A 22763-nucleotide genomic window follows, 5' to 3' on the forward strand; every position below is an offset into this window, starting at 1 on the left:
AGCACCACCAAGGAGATACTGTCCACATCTGAAGCCTCCACAGGTACAGATGGAATTCAGCCTTCCAAAAACAAAGCTGGGACCCACGGGGCCAATACAAGTTCTGGGCATGAAGCACATTCCTCTGCGCCAGCTGACTCAGAGCCATCCAATATCACGTCCCCAATGCTTACTCCTTCCACCCGTACGGAGACCAGTGTTTCCACATCAATGCCTCACTCTTTAGAAACTACAGTGTTTGAGCTAGACTCCACATCCTCTGTGACTCCTCCACTGAGGAACACCAGCACTGTCCAGCAGAACAGCTCAGCCATAGAGAAAATAGCCATACTTTCCAAAGTACCCACTGATATGACTACTGAGATCTCTAGGACCGAACCCATCTCCTCTAGCAGCACGTCCATCGCTGGCCCTGTTCAGGCCACGATGTCGCCAGACATCCCTGAAGGCCTGATCACCAGCTCCTCTGCCTCTCCTGTGACAACAGAATCTGCAGAAGTGGCCATGACCACCCAAACAGGTCCCATTGAGGCTACTTCACAGGACCCACTTACCTTGGGCGCTACAACTAATACCACAGGGGTGGAGATTCACTCGACTGTGACTCAGAGTTTTATGCACCCAGAGATGACCACTCTCAGAAGCAGAGGTCCCGAGGATGTGTCTTGGCCAAGCCCTGCCTCTGTGAAAGAAACTGGCTCTCCAACCTCCCCAGTAATTGTATCTGCCAGGACAACACCCTCCCCTGAGACATCCACATTACCAGGGAGGAGCCCCTCCTCTCCTACACCTGTGACCTCACTTCTCACTCGTGGTCTGGGGAAGACCAAAGACACATTGGGTACAAGTGTGGAACCTGTGCCCAGTTCACCTTCAGGTGAGACGAGCCCCAGGATTGAAATACTGTCCACCTCTGAAGCCTCCACAGGTACAGATGCAATTCAGCCCTCCAGAAACACAGCTGGGACCCACCGGGCCAACACAATTTCTGGACATGAAGCACGTTCCTCTGCCCCAGCTGAATCAGAGCCATCGAATGTCACGTCCCCAACGGTTACTCCTTCCGCCTCTAGGGACACCAGTGTTTCTACATCAATGCCTCACTCTTTAGAAACTACAATGTTTGAGACACACTCCACATCCTCTCTGACTCCTCCACTGAGGAAGTCCCCCAACGTCCAGCAGAACAGCACAGCCACAGAGAAAATCGCCGTCCCTTCCAAAGTACCCACTGATACGACTATTGAGAACTCTAGGACCGAACCGATCTCCCCTAGCAGCATGTCCATCCCTGGTCCTGTTCAGTACACGTTGTCGCCAGACATTCCTGCAGGCATCATCACCGGGCCCTCTGCCTCTCCTGTGCCAACAGAATCTGCAGAAGGCACCATGACCCCCCAAACAGGTCCCACTGAGCCTACATCACAGGACCCACTTGCCTTGGGCACTACAACCAACACCTCAGGGGCAGAGATCCACTCGACTGTGACTCACAGTTTTACGCACCCAGAGATGACCACTCTCAGCAGCAGAGGTCCCGAGGATGTGTCTTGGCCAAGCCCTGCCTCTGTGATAGAGACTGGCTCTCCATCTTCCCCAGTGATTGTACCTGCCATGACAACACCCTCCCCTGAGACATCCACATTACCAGGGAGGAGCCCCTCCTCTCCTACACCTGTGACCTCAGTTCTCACCCGTGGTCTGGGGAAGACTGAAGACAGATTGGGTATAACCTTGGGGGCAGTGACCACGTTACCTCCAACTTTGAGTAGTCCCACAGTTGAGATAATTTCCACCTCTGAATTCTCCATAGATACAGCGAAAATTCTTCCTCCCCTATACACAATAATGAGTACTGTGGGTTCCAGCAGTTCTGGACATGAACTAAGTTCCTCTGTCCCAATTTTTCCTGAGTCCTCCAGCACCACATATCCTATGGGTACTGCTTCCTCCGTGTATGAGACCACTCTTTCCACATCAATGCGTTCCTCCTTTGAGACGAAGACACTTTCCCATCTGACTCCTAGACTGAAGGAGACAAGAATAGTCTTGGATTCCAGCTCAAGCACACTCACAAACACACCTTCATCGCCTCTGTCCACTCATGGTTTGAAGGGTCCCAGGACTGATGCTACGTCTTCTGTGAAAGTATCAGCACCAGATCAGCCTCTGTCTACACAGTATACAGACATTCCAGTGGAAACAGTCACACGCTTTTACACTTCTCCCTCCATTACAGGGTCTGCTGGCATAACTGTCCCAGAATCCCATCTTTCTGTGCCTGTATCAGAAAATACACGTTACCTAAGCATAGATATGCTGTCTTCAGCTGAGACCATTTTTGCTAATAACACACTAACACCTTCTTTGTCAGAGGCCACGGCTTCCTTTGCTACATCTGGAGTTCCAGGTGCCATTTCAGTCAGTCCATTTTCTAGGACAGAATCAGGCCCTGGGGATGCTACTATGCCCACCACTGCAGAGAGTCTACCTTCTTCAGCTTCAATACCATTCCCCTCTTTGACCTTCCGTACCACTGATTCTTCAACCAGCCCATTCCCCCATTGGATTACTTCCTCACCAGCTACCCCAAGAATAGTAGACACCAACCTTGAGGCAGAGAGCCAAAGCACTGCTGCATTACCCTTGGTTACAGCCAGTACTTTGCAGACTTGGAGGCAGCCAGTCAGGACAACTTTACCGCCCATTACGGATACCAGAATGACAGAGAGTGTTGGTTTGGGAACAGTGACAAGTTCTTCTCAAGTTCTTCCACACTCAACCCGGTTGACAAGTAAGGACCCACTGCTCCTACACTCTCATTATTTGGGGCTCATAGAAAATGGCTTCTTTTCCAACAGGTAAAAAGGAGTTAATTAGGAGTTTATTACTGCACCAGAAATTCCTTTAGCAAACATATATGTTGATCTATTTTCATGTTCAGGCATTGAAATAAGCACTGGGGGAACAAAGCTAAATAAGCAAGTAGTTGAATAATTATAGTACCATGATGGATGTTGTAACATTACAGCTAATGTTGCTGATGACAATAATGATAACAACAAATGTTTATAGAACACTTATTCTGTGTCAAATGCTGTTCTATCAAATTCCTCATTGGAACACAGTTTGAGAAGGGACTATTATAAGCCCATTCTACAAATGAGTCAACTGATACAGAGAGAGGTTGAGTAATTTGATCAAGATCATTAAAGCTGATAAGTGATAAGAACTCAGATTATATGGCAACTAGGAACCCATGTTCTTAGCCATTAGGCTAGGCAGGAGTGGTCCAAGAGATAGGAGGAAAAGCAAGAGATTCTGGCCTCACAGAAGCCAGAGGAAGAGAGAGTTTTAGGAAGGAGGGATGGTCAGTTCCATCAAATGCTACAGAATAGCCAAATTGCAATGAGGTGAGAAGTTCTCTGACAACATGTGGGTCCTCAGGGATTCTAATGAAGGGAGCATCAATGAGTTTTAGAGGACTGAAACAACAGATAAAATAATACATTGATAAAAGGAGAGATTCCTCCTTTAAACTGAGCATGTTTCTATATTGAGAAGAGAGTCAGCAAGGGAGAAGGGAAAGAAAAAGGTGAGTGAATGAAAATCGAGGGAACAAAGTACCTGTGGATGTGGGAGGTACTTAGGACCTAGGAGGAGAAACACCACCTCCAAAAGAACAGTAGATGAGGTAGGGAACTTCTTGGGAGGATTCCATTCCTTGTATAAGTTGAATTTGACGCCAGATTTTGTTCTGGACACAAATCCAACAAGGCCCTCCAACTACTCCAGCACCTGTTCACTAGACAATATGTACAGAAGGTTGATTTGATTATTTCCGAAACTAGTTTTAACAATTCACAAGCAGGTTAGACACACTGATGGCTATTGACCCATGTCTTAAAACGTGGCTTGATAGTTGAGTGATGGGTGTTCAGTAAGCAAGTGATGAGTGGAATGGAAAGAAGGTAGAACTGTGGTTGGATGGGAGGAAGGAAGAAAGGAAGAATGGAGTGATAGATAAATGAAAGAAGAAAAGATGGATGTATAGAAGAAAGGATGAATGTATAGAGGGAAGGATGAAAATAAGGAAGATGGATGGAAGAAAGGATTGAAGGAAATACTGTAGGGATGAAAAGTTGCAAAGAAAGGAAACAGGAAATATGAAAGGAAAGATGCATGGTAGGAAGAAAGGATAAAAGGAAGGATGGATGGAAGAATAAATGGGTAGATATAAGGATAGATGGACAGAAAGATGGATGAATCTCTGTGTCAATGGGTGAACACAGCCCTGGTTCCAATCCATACAGATGGTTGAGAAGAAATGCGTTGTGTAGTCAAATTAAGTGGATCTATTTAGACCATGTTATCCTTCTGGACGAGATGAGTTACTCTAGGTCTCTTCCCTACCCTCTCCTGCAGGGACTGATGGCATTGTGGAGCGTATCACAAAGATACCCAATGAAGCAGCACATGGAGACACCACCGTCCATGTCCCCCTGGCATCCATGTCTGCTAGTCTTAGAGGTAGGTTCAACTTTGCTTACTTCCCAGTAATCTGACTTATGCCTTTATTTCCTGTTCCAGAGGGATGAAATGTTTGTTTCTTTAGAGAAAGAACTATGTGGAGTTGCCATGGGCTTCCCTGTCTCAACTGAATCTTTGTCAAGTTGTTACCAGGTAGATGTTACTTTTCATTCCCTCATAACATGCTGAGTGAGTTTAATTCAAGGTTGGATATGTCAGCTTCACAAATCCGACCCAGTTTAACTTAACTCTGAAAGTGCTTATTAATAATTTACTGTGTGTTAGAAACTATGACATAAACTAAGGATGCACAGATGAAAATAGATCGGCATTGCATCCATGGAGCTCTCAGTCCAGTACAGGAGACAGCAAAGGAAAAAAATAATTATGATGCAAGTTTTAAAAAACATTTTATTGGAGTATAGTTGATTTACAATGTTGTGTTAGTTTCAGGTGTACAGAAAAGTGAATCAGTTACACACATATACATATATCCACTCTTTTTTAGATTCTTTTCCCATACAGGCCTTTACAGAGTATTGAGTAGAGTTCTCTGTGCTATACAATAGGTCCTTATTAGTTATATGATGCAACTTTAAAGTACTTGAATGGTAGAAGGAAGGCTTCATGGAGGAGGTAACATTTGAGCTGGGTTTGAAACGATGAAGAGGAATTTAGCAGGAAGACAAGGAGAACTGATGAAGACGTTCTGGACAGAAGGGAGAGCTGCATGCAAAGGCACAGGGAAGGGTAAAATCTGGACATATTTGGGAGGTACAAATAATTCACCTTTGCTAAACTATGAAATATACAGATGAGATGGTGGGAGATGAGACTGTAGATGGGCAGAAAACAACATTCAGAAAACCTTTTAAGCCCTCGTAATGCTTGGATGCCCTTTAACAAAAGGACAAAAAGTTTGTGGCCAAAAAAGTCTGACAAACATGTTGCTCCTGGAAATTCCCTGGCGGTCCAATGGTTAGGACTCTGTGCTTCCATTGCAGGGGGCACGGGTTCAATCCCTGGTCAAGGAACTAAGATTCCACAAGCTGCATGGTGTGGCAAAAAAACAAAACAAAACAAAAAAAAACGTTGCTCCTTCCTAGAGGGTAATAACATGCATAAGCATGTTAAAGGCTCTGAGATATCCTGCTGTAAAGAAACTTGTTTAGCCTTATTCAACACAGGGTTTTACATAATTATTTGACTGTATAATTTTTTTTGCTGAAAAGCGCCTACTAACATGTTACAGTATTATTGGTCTGCATGAGTGTTTAAGAGGTGCACGGTGAGGAGAGGGGTTCTCCTCACCACATGGCTAAAAGGTAAAGTTCCCCATACCCATTAAGTTTCTTCCAACATTTTTTTAAATTTTCTTTATTTATTTATCTGTTTATTTATTTATTTAGTTTTGGCTGCGTTGGGTCTTCGTTGCTGCACGCAGGCTTTCTCTAGTTGCGTCCAGCAGGGGCTACTCTTCATTGCGGTGTGTGGGCTTCTCATTACAGTGGCTTCTCTTGTTGCAGAGCATGGGCTCTAGGCATGCAGGTTTCAGTAGTTGTGGCACGTGGTCTCAGTAGTTGTGGCTCAGGAGCTCTAGAGTGCAGGCTCAGTAGTTGTGGTGCACAGGCTTAGTTGCTCCACGGCATGTGGGATCTTCACGGACCAGGGGTTGAACCCGTGTCCCCTGCATTGGCAGGCGGATCCTTAACCACTGCGCCACCAGGGATGTCCCATTTTCCAACATTTTTAGAGACCAGACTATTTTACCAGTACATTTTGGAAGCTTTTTGCCAGATCCAGGCTTTGGACAGAGTCACTACCAGTCAGGTTATTAGTCTTATCCTGTGACCCAGGTATCTTTGGTTGGCTCCCCGCAGAAGCAGACATGAGTTAAGGATGTGGGCAAGTAGTTTATTTTAGGTGGGGGTTGGTCCCAGGAAGCGCTGGAGAAGAGAAGGAAAGGAAGTCAATGCAAGGTGCTTTCCTGAGCAGGTCACAGCTGTGGGCAAAAGAGTGTCAGTTCCACTCGGGACCTCTAGGAGACAGCACAGAACACCTCACCTAGCTAAGTGGCTGGAGTGTTTATCATCCAACTTCCTTCCATTGCTGGCCATGGGCTGCTTGGTCCTGGAGGTAACCCTCAGCACTTCCAGCCTGCCGGACACACAGGCTAAGTGAAAGCCCTTAGGTGTAGAGCTACAGGGGCTGCATTAGGATCCCGTTGTGATTACGTACTGCAGCAGTGAGTGCTTGTGGGATATGAGTGAGGCATTGCCAGTTGGCTACACCAGATCACTTGGAAATGGATCACTGAGCTTCAGGTGATAACCAATATTTAGATGGCAAAGTTTATGAGGTATAGCTAACCATATTCATTGGCTTCTTTCAATATAGAGCGGGATTTCTCAACCTCAGTACTATCGATATTTTGGGCAGATAACTACTTGTTGTAGGGGCTGTAGGATGTTCAGCAGCATCCCTGGCCTCTGCTCACAGGATGCCAGTAGCACCCTCCGTATACACACAGCTGTGACAACCAAAAATGCCTCCTGACATTGCCAAGTGTCTCCTGGGAGCAAAACTGCCCCAGGCTGAGACCACTAAATTAGAGAATCCTTGAGGACCCCACCCCCATGGTCATCTTCTCCTTACATCCTTCCTTTCCATCCTGGCCCCCATAAGGTCCTGAAACTCGGTTAGGGAATTAATAACCTGCAGTGGTTGAGAGCATAGGTCTAGGATTCAGAGAGAACTATGTTCAAATTTCCACACTATCAGTCAGTAGCTGTGTGATCTTGGCAAATGATGATCTCTGAGTTTCTGTCTTTTCCCTGATCTGTAAAATGACAAGAATAATAGGATATACACTCAGTGTTCTTGTGAGGCTCAAAAATACAAGGCATGTTAGGTAATTTGCTCATCATCATCTTCATCATCAAATACATATTAAACACATTAGGACGTGTACTCTTGGAGATGTTTTTTAGGGTATACCCAGCAACACAAGGACATTGTTCCACCATCAGAGTCCAAATCCTCCTTTTGTCCCTCTCCCTGCAGCAACCTCCAGTAGGCTTTGTGGTCTTTATAGAGAAGCCTCCCTGTAGTTGTTCCTCCTTCCTGGGGACCTTTTCTGAAGGCCTGGTGAGTAGCTGCTGTCTCAGCCAATATCACTCTACTCTTCCTCAGAGACTGAATTCCAGTCACCTTGGCCGGCTAGCATGGCTCCTGGCAAATTCAATTTAGTAAACATTTATTGTACATTAGAAGTCCAAAGAGCAGGAGTAGTAATAATGTGTGGTTGTAGCTACTAACAGTAGCAATAACTCTAGCAATAGTAGGTAATAGCAGGCAGCAGCAGCAGTAGTAGCAATAACAGTAGTAATAGGTGGTAATAGTAGTAGTAACAGCAGTAACAGTAGTAATAGGTGGTAACAGTAGTAGTAACAGCAGTAACAGTAGTAATAGGTGGTAACAGTAGTAGTAACAGCAGTAATGTTAGGTAGTGGCAGTGGTAGTAGTAATAACAGCAGAAATAGTAGGTAGAGGCAGTGAGAGTAGTAAGAGTAGTAGTAGTAGGTAGTAGCAAAAGTAGTAATAACAGTGGTAATAGTAGATAAATAGTAGTGGTAACATCTTATTACAAAACAGGAGGCATTGTGCTTGGGGCATTTTTATCAAGACTCTGAGATGACCACTGTACTTATTCCTACTTTATAGATAAGAAAATGGAGGTCTAGCAAGATCTGACAACTTAAAGAGCCACACATCTGTTTAGTGGAGGAGTCAGAACACTAATGTGGCCTAAGAGCCCAAGCTCTTAAGCACAAAGATACATGATCTCTCTCAAGCCAGAGGAGACCTGCTAATGTACATATTCATCCACGCATTTGTTCATTCATTCAACAAATACTTGTTGAGCACCTACAGTATGCCAAGCAGTCAGACATTAGCAGATATTACCAGGCAGACTGGGAGGGGTGGTACAGTGCAGGTTCAGACAGTATGATGAGGAAACAGTGAGAAGGGAGAGATGGATTCCTACATGGATTTGTAAAGGTAGATTTGAGCTAGGGTTTGAAGAAGGGCAGAACATAAAACCTATGAGAGATGGGCATGGCAGGTAGAGAAAACAGCTTGAACAAAGGCTCAGAGGGAGAGTACAGCGAACATCTGGAAACAGGGGGTGGTCAAGAATTCATGGAGGAGTTCCCACATCTACTTCTCTGACTGATATGCATTGAGGAGACAATAAATATATCAGAGAAATTTATAGAAAGTGACTAGAACTTTGAGGATTTTGTTTTATAAACACACACAAAAAAACAACCTGAAACCCATTTTCAAAAATCCATTTGTGGGCTTCCCTGCTGGCGCAGTGGTTGAGAGTCCGCCTGCCGATGCAGGGGACACGGGTTCGTGCCCTGGTCTGAGAGGATCCCACATGCCGTGGAGCGGCTCGGGCCGTGAGCCATGGCCGTTGAGCCTGCGCGTCTGGAGCCTGTGCTCCGCAACGAGAGAGGCCGCAACAGTGAGAGGCCCGCGTACTGCAAAAAAAAAAAAAAAACATCCATTTGTGTGGGACTTCCCTGGTGGCACAGTGGTGAAGAATCCACCTGCTAATGCAGGGGACACGGATTCAAGCCCTGGTTCAGGAAGATCCCACATGCCGCGGGGCAACTAAGCTCACGCGTCACAACTACTGAGCCCACATGCCGCAACTACTGAAGCCTGCGCACCCTAGGGCCCATGCTCTGCAACGACATGCCACCACAATGAGAAGCCCGCGCACCGCAACGAAGAGTAGCCTCCAACTCACCGCAACTAGAGAAAGTCTGAGCGCAGCAACGAAGACCCAACGCAGCCAAAAAATATTTTTTTAATCCATTTGTAACCTCATTCCCTAGCGAATGGCAACGTTAACCACAGTCTTGTGGGTTATCCGTGCTTGGCCAAACTTCCCAGGATCTCCTTCTCACTTCCTAAATAGTTTATCGAAAAAGGTAAAGTTCTTAGACTTACATGAACAACAGTTTAAATCCTAGTCTTGACACTCTAGATGTAATTAAATATCAAAAATCTCTGCGGGGGCTTCCCTGGTGGCGCAGTGGTTAAGAATCTGCCTGCCAATGCAGGGGACACGGGTTCGAGCCCTGGTCTGGGAAGATCCCACATGCCGCGGAGCAACTAAGCCCGTGAGTCACAACTACTGAGCCTGCGCGACGGGAGAGGCCGTGACAGTGAGAGGCCCGCGCACCGCGATGAAGAGTGGCCCCCGCTCGCCTCAACTGGAGAAAGCCCTCGCACAGAAACGAAGACCCAACACAGCCAAAAATAAATAAATTAATTAAAAAAAAAAAATCTCTGCGGGGCTTCCCTGGTGGCACAGTGGTTGAGAGTCCGCCTGCCGATGCAGGGGACACAGGTTCGTGGCCCCGTCCGGGAAGATCCCACATGCCGCGGAGCGGCTGGGCCTGCTGAGCCTGCGCATCCGGAGCCTGTGCTCCGCAATGGGAGAGGCCACAGCAGTGAGAGGCCCGCATACCGCAAAAAAAAAAAAAAAATCTCTGCGTACTGGTTCCAGTAGCTACTTACTTGATGATCTTGGATATATTGCTTAAGCTCCTATCTGTAATGTGTGGGGAGAAATACCTACATCAAAATAGGTATTGGGTGCATTAAATAAAGTCAAGTCTTCGGATGTACTATCTAAAAATTTTAACCTCCCTGAGGATCGGCTCTTTCATCCATAGAATAAAAGTGATTACTATGTAATCATAATTTTAAAGGTTTAAAATGATAATTAATATAGGATAATTAACAAATGAGAGGTCTCCAGTTATGATATTATTATTTGTAACCGAAAGTGGGGCCCAACTGCTTACCGCTCAAAAGCCAATAAAGAGGCAAGGTTGGTGGAAAGTTTGCTTTATTTTGGATGCCAGCAACTGCAGGGAGAGGGGAGGGCAGACTCCTGTCCAAAGGCCAACTTCCACCCCCACAACCAGTGGGCAAGAGCTTTTATAGACGGAGGGATGGGGCTACATGCAGAAACAGCACAGTCAGCTCTCACAGTCATCTTGAAATTGGTCATCAGTGGTCTGACCAGCATCATCTTGATTGTTTTAAGTACAGTTTTAGGGCCAGTTTGTTTCCATTTCTTTGAGGCAAATTCTCGGAATTGTGTCAGCTTATGTCATGGCTATGGTCTGGTCATCATGTAATTTCTTCCACCTGGTAGGGGTTTCAGTCTCTACAAGACAGCTCACAGGATACGGCTCAGAATATTATCTATAGCCCTTGAGAAGGACCTAAAGGTCCTTGACTTTGCTTAATGACTAAACTATCATTTAGTCTTGTTTGACTGCTTTTCTTTGCTTCTGCATTTTCTCACTTCTCTGATTAAACTTATTCTTTGGCTAAAGTGTTTCCACAGACAAAAGGCACGCTGAGGACATGGGGGTCAGCGACAATAGGGTCCTGCTCCATTTCAGTATCATATTCTCAACTGTCAGTTCCCAACCAGAGATGTGTATGAAGAAACTGCCTGTGGTGACAGAACACTTGCCCAGATGATAGCCTGACTGACAGACTCAGGATCTCTGTGAGGGTGTGTTCAGAATAGATAGATATTTTTTTCAAAGCTAAACAAATAAATATCATCACAGCTCTGGTTAAAAAATGAGCAGTGGTCTAATTTTCTGGATCATACTTTTTCTCTCTTCCTTCTCCTACTTTCACTCATTTTAGATTAGTGATTATTCCAATATGGTCCTGAGGTATTTATACTCTCTTGAACTTGGGCAATATAGCTGCCACCTGTGTCTATAGTTAATAAAAAGAGCAATTAGATTTATTCGGATTTCAGAGAGTTCTTTCATTTTATGTGCATGGATCTTATTTTTTTAAGATTTATTTATTTAATTTATTTTTGCCTGCGTTGAGTCTTAGTTGTGGCATGCAGGATCTTCTCTGAGGCATGCAGGATCTTTCTTTGCAGCACACGGGCTTCTCTCTAGGTGTGGCATGCAGATTTTCTCTCTCTAGTTGTGGTGTGCAGGTTCCAGGGAGTGTGGGCTCTGTAGTTGTGGTGCGTGGGGTCCAGAACGCATGGGCTCTGTAGTTTGCGGCATGCAGGCTCTCTTGTTGAGGCCCGCGAGCTCAGTAGTTGCAGCATGCAGGCTTAGTTGCCTCACGGCATGTGGGATCTTAGTTCCCTGACCAGGGATCGAACCCACATCCCCTGCATTGGAAGGTGGATTCTTTACCACTGGAGCACCAGGGTAGTCCCATGCATGGATCTTTTTTAAGGAAAGTTTTACTCCATTATGTTTTTGAGTTTTGTTTCTGTTGTTATTATTCTGATTTCCACCTGAGAAAAAAATAATAAACCTTATGTCGGTTTCCATTTTCAGTTTTTTCACTGTTCTCTTTTTATTTTCATGCTCTTAATATTTATAATAAACTCATAAACTGATTTTTTAATATATTTTCTTGGCCGCCGCACAGCATGTGGGATCTTAGCTCCCCAACCAGGGATCGAACCAGTGCCCCTTGCTTTGGAAGTATGGAGTCTTAACCACAGGACCACCAGGGAAGTCCTATAAACTGATGTTTAAAATTCTGTTCCTGTTCTAAATAAATACTTTTAAACAAACAAACAAAAAAAGAATTCATGGAGGAGTTGCAGCCCAAGATGAGTCAGGTAGGGTGAGGGAATGCCAATCACAATTCCTTTTCCTATTCCAGAAGCATCACTGGCACACCCCAGGCAGACATTTCTCTCCCTTTCCTGATGTGGAGAAAAAATAAGCGATTGCCAACCCAGCAAGTAGTAATCATGTGTCCCTCCTACAATTCACAGAACTATCAACAGGAGGGAAAGAGAGGGCAGAGACAACTTCCATGGTTCTGAAGACCACTTCCACAGTGACTTTGACTACCAGAGTCTCTACTCCCACTTCAGGTATGCTGTCTCTCCTTAGGACATCAGATAAAACAGCCAGCATAAGCACAACAGGAATGATCCTCACAACCCCAGATGTTCCAAAGATGACAGCCTCATTTGTCACCAGACCTGGAGACAAGACCAGCACAGTAGTTCCCATGACAACCCCATCTATTTTCAATAGAGGACCACAGACTACACCCTCACTGGTCCCTAGTTCTGGGGCAGAGACCAGTGCAGCTGTTCCAACTCTGTTTCCTTTGGTGAGCCAGAGACCACAACCTCATGGGTCACCCATCCTGTAGAGACTAGCCCAACTGTTTCCAGGGCAATCCTGAATGTTTCTCATAGTGAATCAGACAGCACACCCCCAACAGCTACAAGTTCTGGGGAAGAAGTCAGTTCAGCTGTTCCAACTCCGACTGTCTCCCCTGATGTACTGGGGGTGGTGACCTCACTGGTTACTAGTTCTGGGACAGAGACCAGCTCAGTTGATCAAACTCTGACTGTTTCCCCTGGTCAGCCAGATGCAACAACCTCATGTCTCCATTCCACAGAGACCAGCACACCTGTTTCCAAAACAACTCTGAATTTTTCCCCTAGTGAATTAGACACCACATCTTCAGCAGCCACCATTCCCGGGGCAGAAGCCATTTCAGCCACTCCAGTGATGACTGGCTCACCTAGCATACCAGCGATGGTGACCTCACTGATCATTAGTTCTGGGACAGACACCAATATAATCTTTTCAACTCTGACTGAGTCCCTGCATGAATCAGAGTCAACAGTCTCCTTGGTCACCCAACCTGCAGAATCCAGCCCAACTGTTCCCAGAACAACCTCCGATGTTTCCCATAGCACACCCTCAATGGCCACCAGCCTTGGGACAGAAGCCAGTTCAGCTGTTCCAACTACATGTATCTTCTCTGGTGTACCAGATATGGTGACCTCACAGGCCACTAGCTTTGAGATAGATGCTAGTATGGCTATTCCAAGTCTGACACTTCCTCCTGTTGAGCCAGTGACCACAGCCTCACTGGTCACTCAACCTGGGGTGCAGACCAGTCCAGCTGCTCCAACTCCAACTGTCTCCTCTACTGTGCCAGGGCTGGTAACCTCACTGGTCACAAGTTCTGGGGCAGAGACCAGTACAACTTTTCCAATTCCAACTGATTCCCCACACAAACCAGAGACAACAGCCTCTCACGTCACCCACTCTGGAACAGAAACAAGTTCAGCTATTCAAACTATGACTGTTTCCCATGGGAAAACAGATACAACAGTCTTACTGGTCACCCATCCTGAAGAGACCAGCCAAAGTATTCCCAGGACAACCCCCAATGTTTCACATCATGAATCAGACACCACATTCTCAATGGCCACCAGTCCTAGGGCAAAAGCCAGTTCAGCTGTCCCAGCTACAACTGTCTCACCTGGTATGCCAGGGATGGTGACCTCACTGGTTACCAGTTCTGGGGCAGAGACCAGTACAACTTTTCCAACTCTGACTGATTCCATGCACAAACCAGAGACAACAGCCTCATGGGTCACCCATACAGAAACAAGTTCAGCTATTCCAACTATGACTGCTTACCCTGGGAAGCCAAATACAACAGTTTCACTGGTCACCCATCCTGTAGGACTAGACTGTTCCCAGGACAGCCCCCAATGTTTCCCATAGTGAATCAGACACCACATTCTCAGTGGCCACCAGTCTTGGGGCAGAAGTCAGTTCAGTTGTTCCAACTCCTACTGTCTCAGCCGGTGTACCAGATATCAGGACTTCACAGGTCACTAGCTCTGAGACAGACACCACTATGGCTATTGTACCTCTGACTCTTTCTCCTGGTGAACCAGCAACCACAGTCTTATTGGTCACCCATTCCAGTGCAGAGACAAGCACAAGGTTTCCTGCTTTAACTAAATTATTTTTCCTCATTTACCAGAGATCACAGCCGCACCATCCATCCCACCTGGGTTGGAGACTAGTACAGCTCTTCCAAATCAGACTGTTTCTCTCAGTCCACCAGAAACATCCTCTCTCTTCACCACAACTGTGACCAAGACAGCCAGAGTTAATCTAACTCCAACAGCTTCATTTGGTGTTCCTGCAGAAACAGCCTCACTCTCCACCCATCCTGGGACAGACATCAGCGCAACTATCTCAGCTTTAGCTCTTTCCCGTGGTTTACCAGAGACCACAGGCTTACTGGCCACCAGGCCTGCAATAGATGCCAATACAAGTACCCCAGCTCTGACTGTTTCCCCTGGCGTTCTTGGGCCTTCCAGGACCCCTGCAACAAATGTTGGGCTTTATCCTGTACCTTCCAGAATGTTGGGCTCTATCCTGTACCTTCCAGAAACCTCACCACCTACAACCTCAGTTGGACTCCCAGAATTTCCCAAGACTGTGACAGGGGACACCGTGACCTTGATAGCATCAGAGACCCCAACACCACCTAAAACCAGTCATGGGGAAGGATTAAGTACAACCACTGTCCTGAAAACCACCACTGCTGAGACCACTCATTTAGCTGCCACAGGTTCAGGTCCCACTGTGGCCGAGACCACAATCACCTTCAATACACTGTCTGGAAGTCCTTTTGCCCCTGTGACCACACCTGGAACCTCTACCTTGGCCTCTGTGAGTGTGACTTCAGGAACAAGTAAGAATAACTTTATTGTGGTCAAATATAATTTATTTATATATATATATATGAAATAATATTTGCTATTGTAACCATTTAAAATGTACAATTCAGCAGCATTAATTACACTGACAGTATTGTGTAACCATCTCTACTGTTCTCAATCACCCTGAACAGGGTATGTGAACCCATTAAGCAAGAATTCCCCCTTCCCCACTCCCTCTAGCCCCGGGTGACCTCTAATCTACTTACTGTCTCTATGAGTTTGCCTATTATAGATAATTCATATAAGTAGAATCATCCAAAGTATTTTTCCTTTTGTGCCTGGGTTATTTTGCTTAGCATAATGTCTTCAAGGTTCATCCATGTTGTAGTGAATATCAGAACTTCACTCCTGTTTAGGAGGAATAATATTCCATTGTATGGATGTAGCTCATTTTATCTGTCCATTCATCTCTTGATGGACACTCAGGCTGTCTCCACCTTTTGGCTATGGTGAATAATGCTGCTATGAACATGGGTGTACACCTGTCTGAGTTCCTGTTTCCATTCCTTTTGGGTATACACCTAGAATAGAAATTGTTAGGTCATTTGGTGTATTAGTTTGTTAGGGCTGCCTTAACAAAGTACAACATACTGGGTGGCTTAAACAACAGAAATCTATCATCTCACAGTTCTGGAGGCTGGAGAGGGACCCTGAGAGAATGCACAGAACATGTACTTTGGAGTTATCCTATCTTGGTGGTGAGGGAGCTGGGGTATTTATCCACCAACTCCCATCAGTCATTGCTAGATGGATGATCCCTGGGCCTAAGTCCCCTAAGACAAAGAGATGCAGGTGCTGGTGTGTGCTGAAATGGTAAGAGCCAAGGGGAAGTGGGAGTAGGGTGACCAACTCTGCATCCCAGGAATTCACATAGTCCCAGCAAACTGGGATGGTTGGTCACCTTATGTGAGAGGGCCCTGGACAGGGATTGCTACATGAGGTGTCTCAGGTAGGCCAGCCCCCCAACTAGGCAACGGAGTTAAGGTATGTCCTCAGAGCCTTACCTCCTGCCCCCAGACCAGGCTTGACTCATTTTACTATCCCCACCACTGCAGCTGCAATTCCTTTCTTGATGCCTTTTACTGTCAACTTCACCATCACCAACCTGCAGTACACGGAGGACATGGGAAACTCGGACTCTGAGATATTCAATGCCACTGAGAGAGACCTGCAGCACCTGGTAAAAGACCCCCACCAATGCCCACCTTGCCCCAACACTACCACACCCTGCTATCTTGGTCCCTCCTGCTAATCCCCCTCTCATTCTTTCCAGCTCAGTTCTCTGTTCAAAAAGAGCAGCGTTGGTTCCCTGTATACCAGCTGTAGACTGACCTTGCTCAGGTGAGACTTCCTCCAGATCACCTCCAGAAACGTCAATTCTCTCCTTTCTTGGTCCCCCACACCCTGGTCAACCACAGCTACTTGTGTATCATAGAGGATCAAAAGTGCTTGGGTTTAGGGGCTTCCCTGGTGGCACAGTGGTTGGGAGTCCGCCTGCCGGTGCAGGGGACACGGGTTCGTGCCCCGGTCTGGGAGGATCCCACATGCCGCGGAGCGGCTGGGCCCGTGAGCCATGGCCGCTGAGCCTGCGCGTCCGGAGCCTGTGCTCCGCAATGGGAGAGGCCACAGCAGTGAGAGGCCTGTGTACCGCAAAAAATAAATAATAATAAAAATAAATAAAAACACAGTGGAAAGGAAAAAAAATAGAGAGTGGAAAGTTTCATTCTCTGACTAGGAAGAAAAAGCAGGTTAAAAAAAAAAAAAAGTGCCTGGGTTTAAAGCCCTCCTCTCCCACCTGCTAGCTGTGTGATCTTGGGCAAGTCACAGAACCTCTCTGTTCTTCAATCACATTATCTATAAAATGGTGATAATAACAGTACCTTACTCTTGGGGTTGTTAATTGTTCATCACAATACCTGACCCACTGTGAGCATTCTATTAATGGGATCTCGTAGTGCCAGCTAGTGTAACATCTTTGCCAACTGTGTTGCCAGAATCCCTGACACTCTCACTGCCCCCAGCTCATCTCTATCCTGCTGGGGACAAACTCTAGACACTGCAGCTCTGCAGTTTATTCCCTGAAAAGAGGTACTGAACCAAAGGGGGACACAAAACAAATATAGATTACCAGTAGGATATATTGCAATTTAAAAACTCTCAAATGGGCCTGAACTCTGCAGAAATGGCCTCTCTTCTCCTCTCTGTCCCCTGAGGTCAGTGTGCTCAGGACCCATTTCTTACACTTCATGATGCTATGGCCTTTCCACAAGGTCCTTCATTCAGCCAATTCAGTCATCCTGCTGAAGAGGTGGGTTCTCTGCCCCCATCTCTCCATAAGATGGGAGAATTAATAATAATAATAATATTGCCCATACTACATACCACACAATAATCCAAGTGGTTTGCATGTTTTCATTCATTTCATCCTCACAAGAACACGATTATTATTCTACCTTGCAGACGGGACACTAAGGCTCAGAGTAGTCAAGTCACTTGCTTGAGAGGAGTCAGGGTTTGAACCCAGGTGTTCTGGTTCTTGAGTCGCCCCTTTTAACCACAATACCAGCAGTGCTCAAGCTTGCTGGGCTCAATAGCATTTTACATTCTTAAAAAGTACCCAGGGACTTCCACGGTGGCAGAATGGTTAAGAATCCGCCTGCCAATGCAGGGGACACGGGTTCGAGCCCTGGTCCAGGAAGATCCCACATGCCACGGAGCAACTAAGCCCGTGCGCCACAACTACTGAAGCCGGCACGCCTAGAGCCTGCAAGCCACAACTACTGAAGCCCGCGCCTAGAGCCCGTGCTCAACAAGAGAAGCCACCGCAATGAGAAGCCAGTGCACCACAACGAAGAGTAGTCCCTGCTCACTGCAATTAGAGAAAGCCCGCGCACAGCAACAAAGACCCAATGCAGCTAAAAAAAAAAAAAAATACCCAGAACTCCAAAGAGCCTTAAGGGTTATATCTGTCCATCTTTACTGTATTAGAAATTTAAATGGAGAAATTTTCATTTACTTCAACCAAAAGAGAGAGAGAGAGAAAACTCAGTAAGTTGTAAGCAAAGATTTTGTCTTTTCTGAAAATTGTATATATTCTTATTTGATTCTACACCAAACTGCATCAAACTCAGTTAATGGTAATTATTAAAAGTTGGTTGCAATCTGGAATCTGAAACCATATTAAAGAACTTTATGTGCTTACCAAAAAATGGATAAATTTTATAAAGATCTATTCATTAATTCACTAAAAATGATAATCCCATTACAGGTTAGCATAAATAACATATTTTTATGAATAATAGCCATATTTCTCCTACCGCCCCCCCAAAAAAAGTGTAATGAGAAGAGGGTTATTGCTTATATTTTTCCAAATTTTTTAAATGTCTGGCTTAGTAGAAGACACAGAAGGATATCTGCTTCTGCATTCCATATTTTACAATATTTCACCTGTGGCCTCTGGAAAAAATCTCACTGTATACTCCTGAAAGAGTGAGAGTGAAAATAATGTCTTAGTACTACTAAGCAATATTTTTCACTTGGTGGATGCCCTGTGAGTTTTGGGAACTTCAGGGGTCTTTGGGCCACGCTTTGAGAACCACTGCACTATGCTGTATAGACATATCATGGGAATGCTTTGGATAGCATGGATAATAGCAAGTAGAATTCCCAGACAGGGGAGGGATGGGAACTTTCTTCCTACCTGCAAAGCTGGGTGAATCACTGTAGGGTCAGCTTAAATTCAGGACAAAGGTATTTTTGAACCATCTTTCCCTTTATTACTTAACTAATTTTCTCTGTTTCTCTCCAAACCTGGTTGCCTACCCAACATGTGTTCCCAAAGAGTTGACCTCAGCCTTTGGACTTTCCAACTTGAAATAAAGCCCCTCCTTTCAGGCTCCACAATAGTTGTCACACAACATCACAGCCAGCCATGGGGGTGATTCACTCACATTCTCCAAGGTCTCTGATCCTCTTGCTTTTCCCTTGCACATGCTACCTGGCCCCAGGATTCTCAGGAGTTTCCTCCCTGGGAGCTTTACATCCCCAACCCCAGGGCCCAAGCAGGACTCAACTGTTAACTAGAGTGGACACTATCTTTATTTACCTTCGTGAGTGGACAGGGAAGGTACTAGGGGCTGGTAGTGAAACAATGAGCTTGAAGCAATTAGTAAAAAGAACAGGCAGAAAAAGAAGAAACTGAGCTAAGGAGTAGCCCTAGAAAGTACTGCACTTAAGGAGGTGAGGGGATCTGGATCCCCACATGAGACAGAAAAAGACATGTTCAAGAAAGCAGATAAAACCTAGGGAAGAGTGCCGATCTAAAGGAAAAAAAAGGGTACAAATGAACTTATCTACAGAACAGAAATAGAGTTGCAAATGTAGAAAACAAGTACCTCTCAAACCAGGGAGTAAGAGAGGGGGAGAGATAAATTGGGAGATTAGGATTGGCATATACACACTATTACGTATAAAATAGATAACTAATAGGGACCTACTGTATAGCACAGGGAACTCTGCTCAATACTCCATAATGGCCTACATGAGAAAAGAATCTAAAAAAGAGTGGATATATGCATACGTATAACTGATTCATTTTGCTGTACACCTGAAACTAACACAACATTGTAAATCAACTATACTCCAATAAAAAATTTTTTTTAATTAAAAAAAATAAAACCCAAGGAGTACAATTGAAGGAAGGTGTTGTCAAGAGTATCTAACCCTCAAGTGTCTTTCATGTTCCTACTCCCATGTCCCTCCTTCCCCAGGGCTGACAAGGATGGAACAAGCACCAGAATGGATGCGGTCTGCACCTACCGCCCAGATCCCACAGGCTTCAGGCTGGACAGAGAACGGCTGTATTGGGAACTAAGCCAACAGACCCATGGTATCACTCGGTTGGGCCGCTACACCCTGGACAGGAACAGTCTCTACGTCAATGGTGAGCAGTTCTGCTGGCTGTAGCTGGGGTCTCCTCTTGCTCCCTAGATGGGGTCTCCTTGCAGTGTAATTTCTCTGTACCCACCTTCATAGTTCTGGACCAACCTAGGATTTCCATGGAGGCTCAGTTCTCTCCCCTGAGAACACCTAAAAAGGAACTTTCCAGGTCTGGAAATAAAGGTTTCCTCCAAAGTTTACTTCATTTCAATGACCTTTCACAGAAGCCCAAATAGAACATGCAGACATCAAAGAAGAAAAAGGGTAAATAAAGCAAGCCCATGGTGGCCATTGGGGTTAACTCTTCCCCAAGGGGCAATGGGTTCCCAATGCAGTGACTGCACTTCTTTCTCTTCCTTATGGCAGCTTGTGGCCCTTTACTCACTCTCCAAGGGCCAGCTGGAACTACACCCCACCTAAGCAACACACAACAAAGCTGTTAGTAATGCTTTTGGCAACAAATTCCTTTGCCACAATGCTCTTAGCAACAGCACCCGCAATACCACCTGTACTAAAGGCTAATATTTATTGAGGAACTCCTATGTTCTAAAGCATTATATGTATTATGTCTTAGTAATCCTGCCCAGCACTCTATGGGGTATTATGTATATTTTACAGAGGATCAAACAAAGCTCAGGGACGGAAATCCATTTTCCCAAGATCAGACAGCTAATACATGTGGTAGAATCGAGACTCAAACCTAAATTGACTCGAAAATCTAAACCCACCTAATTACTAGGCTACAGCTCAGACTAACCCAGCTATAACAAACCTCAAATCTCAGGATGGAAAAGTATATTAAGGGGCCCCTAATACAACAATTTAAACTAAGTAATTATGTCCCCACTATATCACCTTGGACAATTTCTTTCTACCTGGATTAAAATCTGTTTTGTATTTCAGCAGTCCTTGGGAATTACCTAAAAGTAGTAGTTAACCACTATGGGTTTTGGTGAATTATAGGTCTTGCTTTAATTTAGCCCTGGTCCTGCCTATTGCTTACTCTGTGGCCCTGGGCAAGTCATGACCTCTCCACACTTTGTCCATTTTTAGAATGGAATTTTTTAAAAAGTCACCTACGAACTTGGACTGGAACTACACCATTGACTTTCCTGGGTCGCCAGCTTACAGAGGGCAGATCTTGGGACTTTTCAGCCTCCATAATTACATAAGCCAATTCATTATTTAAAAAAAAAAAGTCACCTAAGTGTGAGTCAAATAAGATGAAACCTGAATAACCCCAGTAAACCACAGGCTCCACTTGGTCAAGTCTCAGAGAAGAGTTTCATTTCAAGAAACCCAATGAGACTATTAAATATAAAATAAGTCTAAGTTTTACTTGCATTTCTTACAGAGCATCAAAGAGGATCCAATCCATTATCCAGAACCATACTTATTCAAATCCTCTTTCCTCCATTTTCTCATATTCTCCAACTTTATACTCTCTGGCTGACCCCCCAAGTCTGTCTCTCTCTCCATCTCCCTCACTATTCTCAGTCCAACATTACAGAAGTCCAAGAACTATGCTGTCAAAGGTCAAACTTTGTCTTTGGAGAGCTGGGTATTGGGAGAAACTCAATGAGCAAGGACAAAATTATATGTCATGGATGAAGAGAACACAAATAGGGCTGGAAACACACATAAAATTGCTGTCATTATTTATTTGATGAGGTTGATATTATTCCAGGCACCTAGTAAATCTCCACAATATTGAGGGTGATTTGATCATTATTTTCTTTAAGGTTAATGGTTATGAGGATGAAATTATCAGGAGCATCAGAGTATGAGGCAGTTAACTCATAAAGAATAGCCATCTTTATTTACTGATGAATCTCAAAGAAAGCACTCAGTAAGGTCTGTGAGCTTGTGTTTCCAGTTCTACACTTCATTCCTTTTTTTTTTTTTAAGTCTTTACTGAATTTGTTACAGTATTGCTTCTGCTTTAAGTTTTGGTTTTTTTGGCTGTGAGGCATGTGGGATCTTAGCTCCCCGAACAGGGAATGAACCCGCACCCCCTGCATTGGAAGGTGAAGTCTTAACCACTGGACTGCCAGGGAAGTCCCCCTTCACTCCTTTCTTAACCTTCTCCCATCATCTTACTCTTTCTTTCTGCCTCTCTCTGCAGGTTATAACCATCAGTACTGGATCCCCACCACCAGCAGTGAGTAATGAGGGCTCAGATATTCCCATGACCCTGGGACCCTTCCTTCCTCAGCCTGCTCCCTGGGAGGAAAGTATGCCCCATCCCCCAGATACTCAGCCCCACAATAGCCTCAGACCAGCAAAAGTCTCAGGTTAAGCTAAGGTAGAGATGCAAGTTTCCATTAATAACTCTAGCCTCTCGTTGCTTCATGATAGGATCCAACAGTTTTATTCTTTCAGCTCCAGTGACCTCTGCATTCTCTCCAGGACCTCCAACATCTCTGACCTCCACCCCCAGCTCCACAGGTCTAATTTCTGGGTCATGAAATTTCAAATCCCATCTAGTGGCTGATGGATTCTTGCACGGTCTGGACCCTGATGCCCACACAGCCTCAGCCTGTCCCACTGTATAGCTTGCTCCCTAATCCAGCCTCACTTCTGTTCCTGCAGGGCCCAGACATCCTTCCATTCTCATGCACTTACTGTTTTTGGAACTCAGCTGTGCTTG

General features: G+C 45.2%; 2 protein-coding genes across 2 annotated transcripts in view; both read left to right on the forward strand.

Annotated features, from left to right (window-relative positions):
- The window catches only part of MUC16 (mucin 16, cell surface associated), a 41321-nt gene extending 33715 nt beyond the window's left edge, over positions 1–7606 (forward strand). Inside the window, exons 4-7 of the mRNA XM_065873801.1 lie at positions 44–582; positions 1579–2794; positions 4426–4530; positions 7521–7606. Of these exons, the coding sequence (XP_065729873.1) occupies positions 44–582; positions 1579–2794; positions 4426–4530; positions 7521–7606 (1946 nt within the window). The remainder of the gene's footprint in view (positions 1–43; positions 583–1578; positions 2795–4425; positions 4531–7520) is intronic.
- Positions 7607–12208: 4602 nt separating this feature from the next.
- LOC136120388 (mucin-16-like) lies at positions 12209–22581 on the forward strand. The gene is given in 9 exon segments (XM_065873802.1): positions 12209–12238; positions 12699–14128; positions 14130–14403; positions 14406–15164; positions 16146–16355; positions 16449–16516; positions 19945–20117; positions 22239–22274; positions 22496–22581. Coding segments are annotated over 9 exon segments (3066 nt in total).
- Positions 22582–22763: the final 182 nt, after the last annotated feature.

Source organism: Phocoena phocoena, chromosome 3, assembly GCF_963924675.1.
Source record: "Phocoena phocoena chromosome 3, mPhoPho1.1, whole genome shotgun sequence".
NCBI classification, from domain to species: Eukaryota; Metazoa; Chordata; class Mammalia; order Artiodactyla; family Phocoenidae; genus Phocoena; species Phocoena phocoena.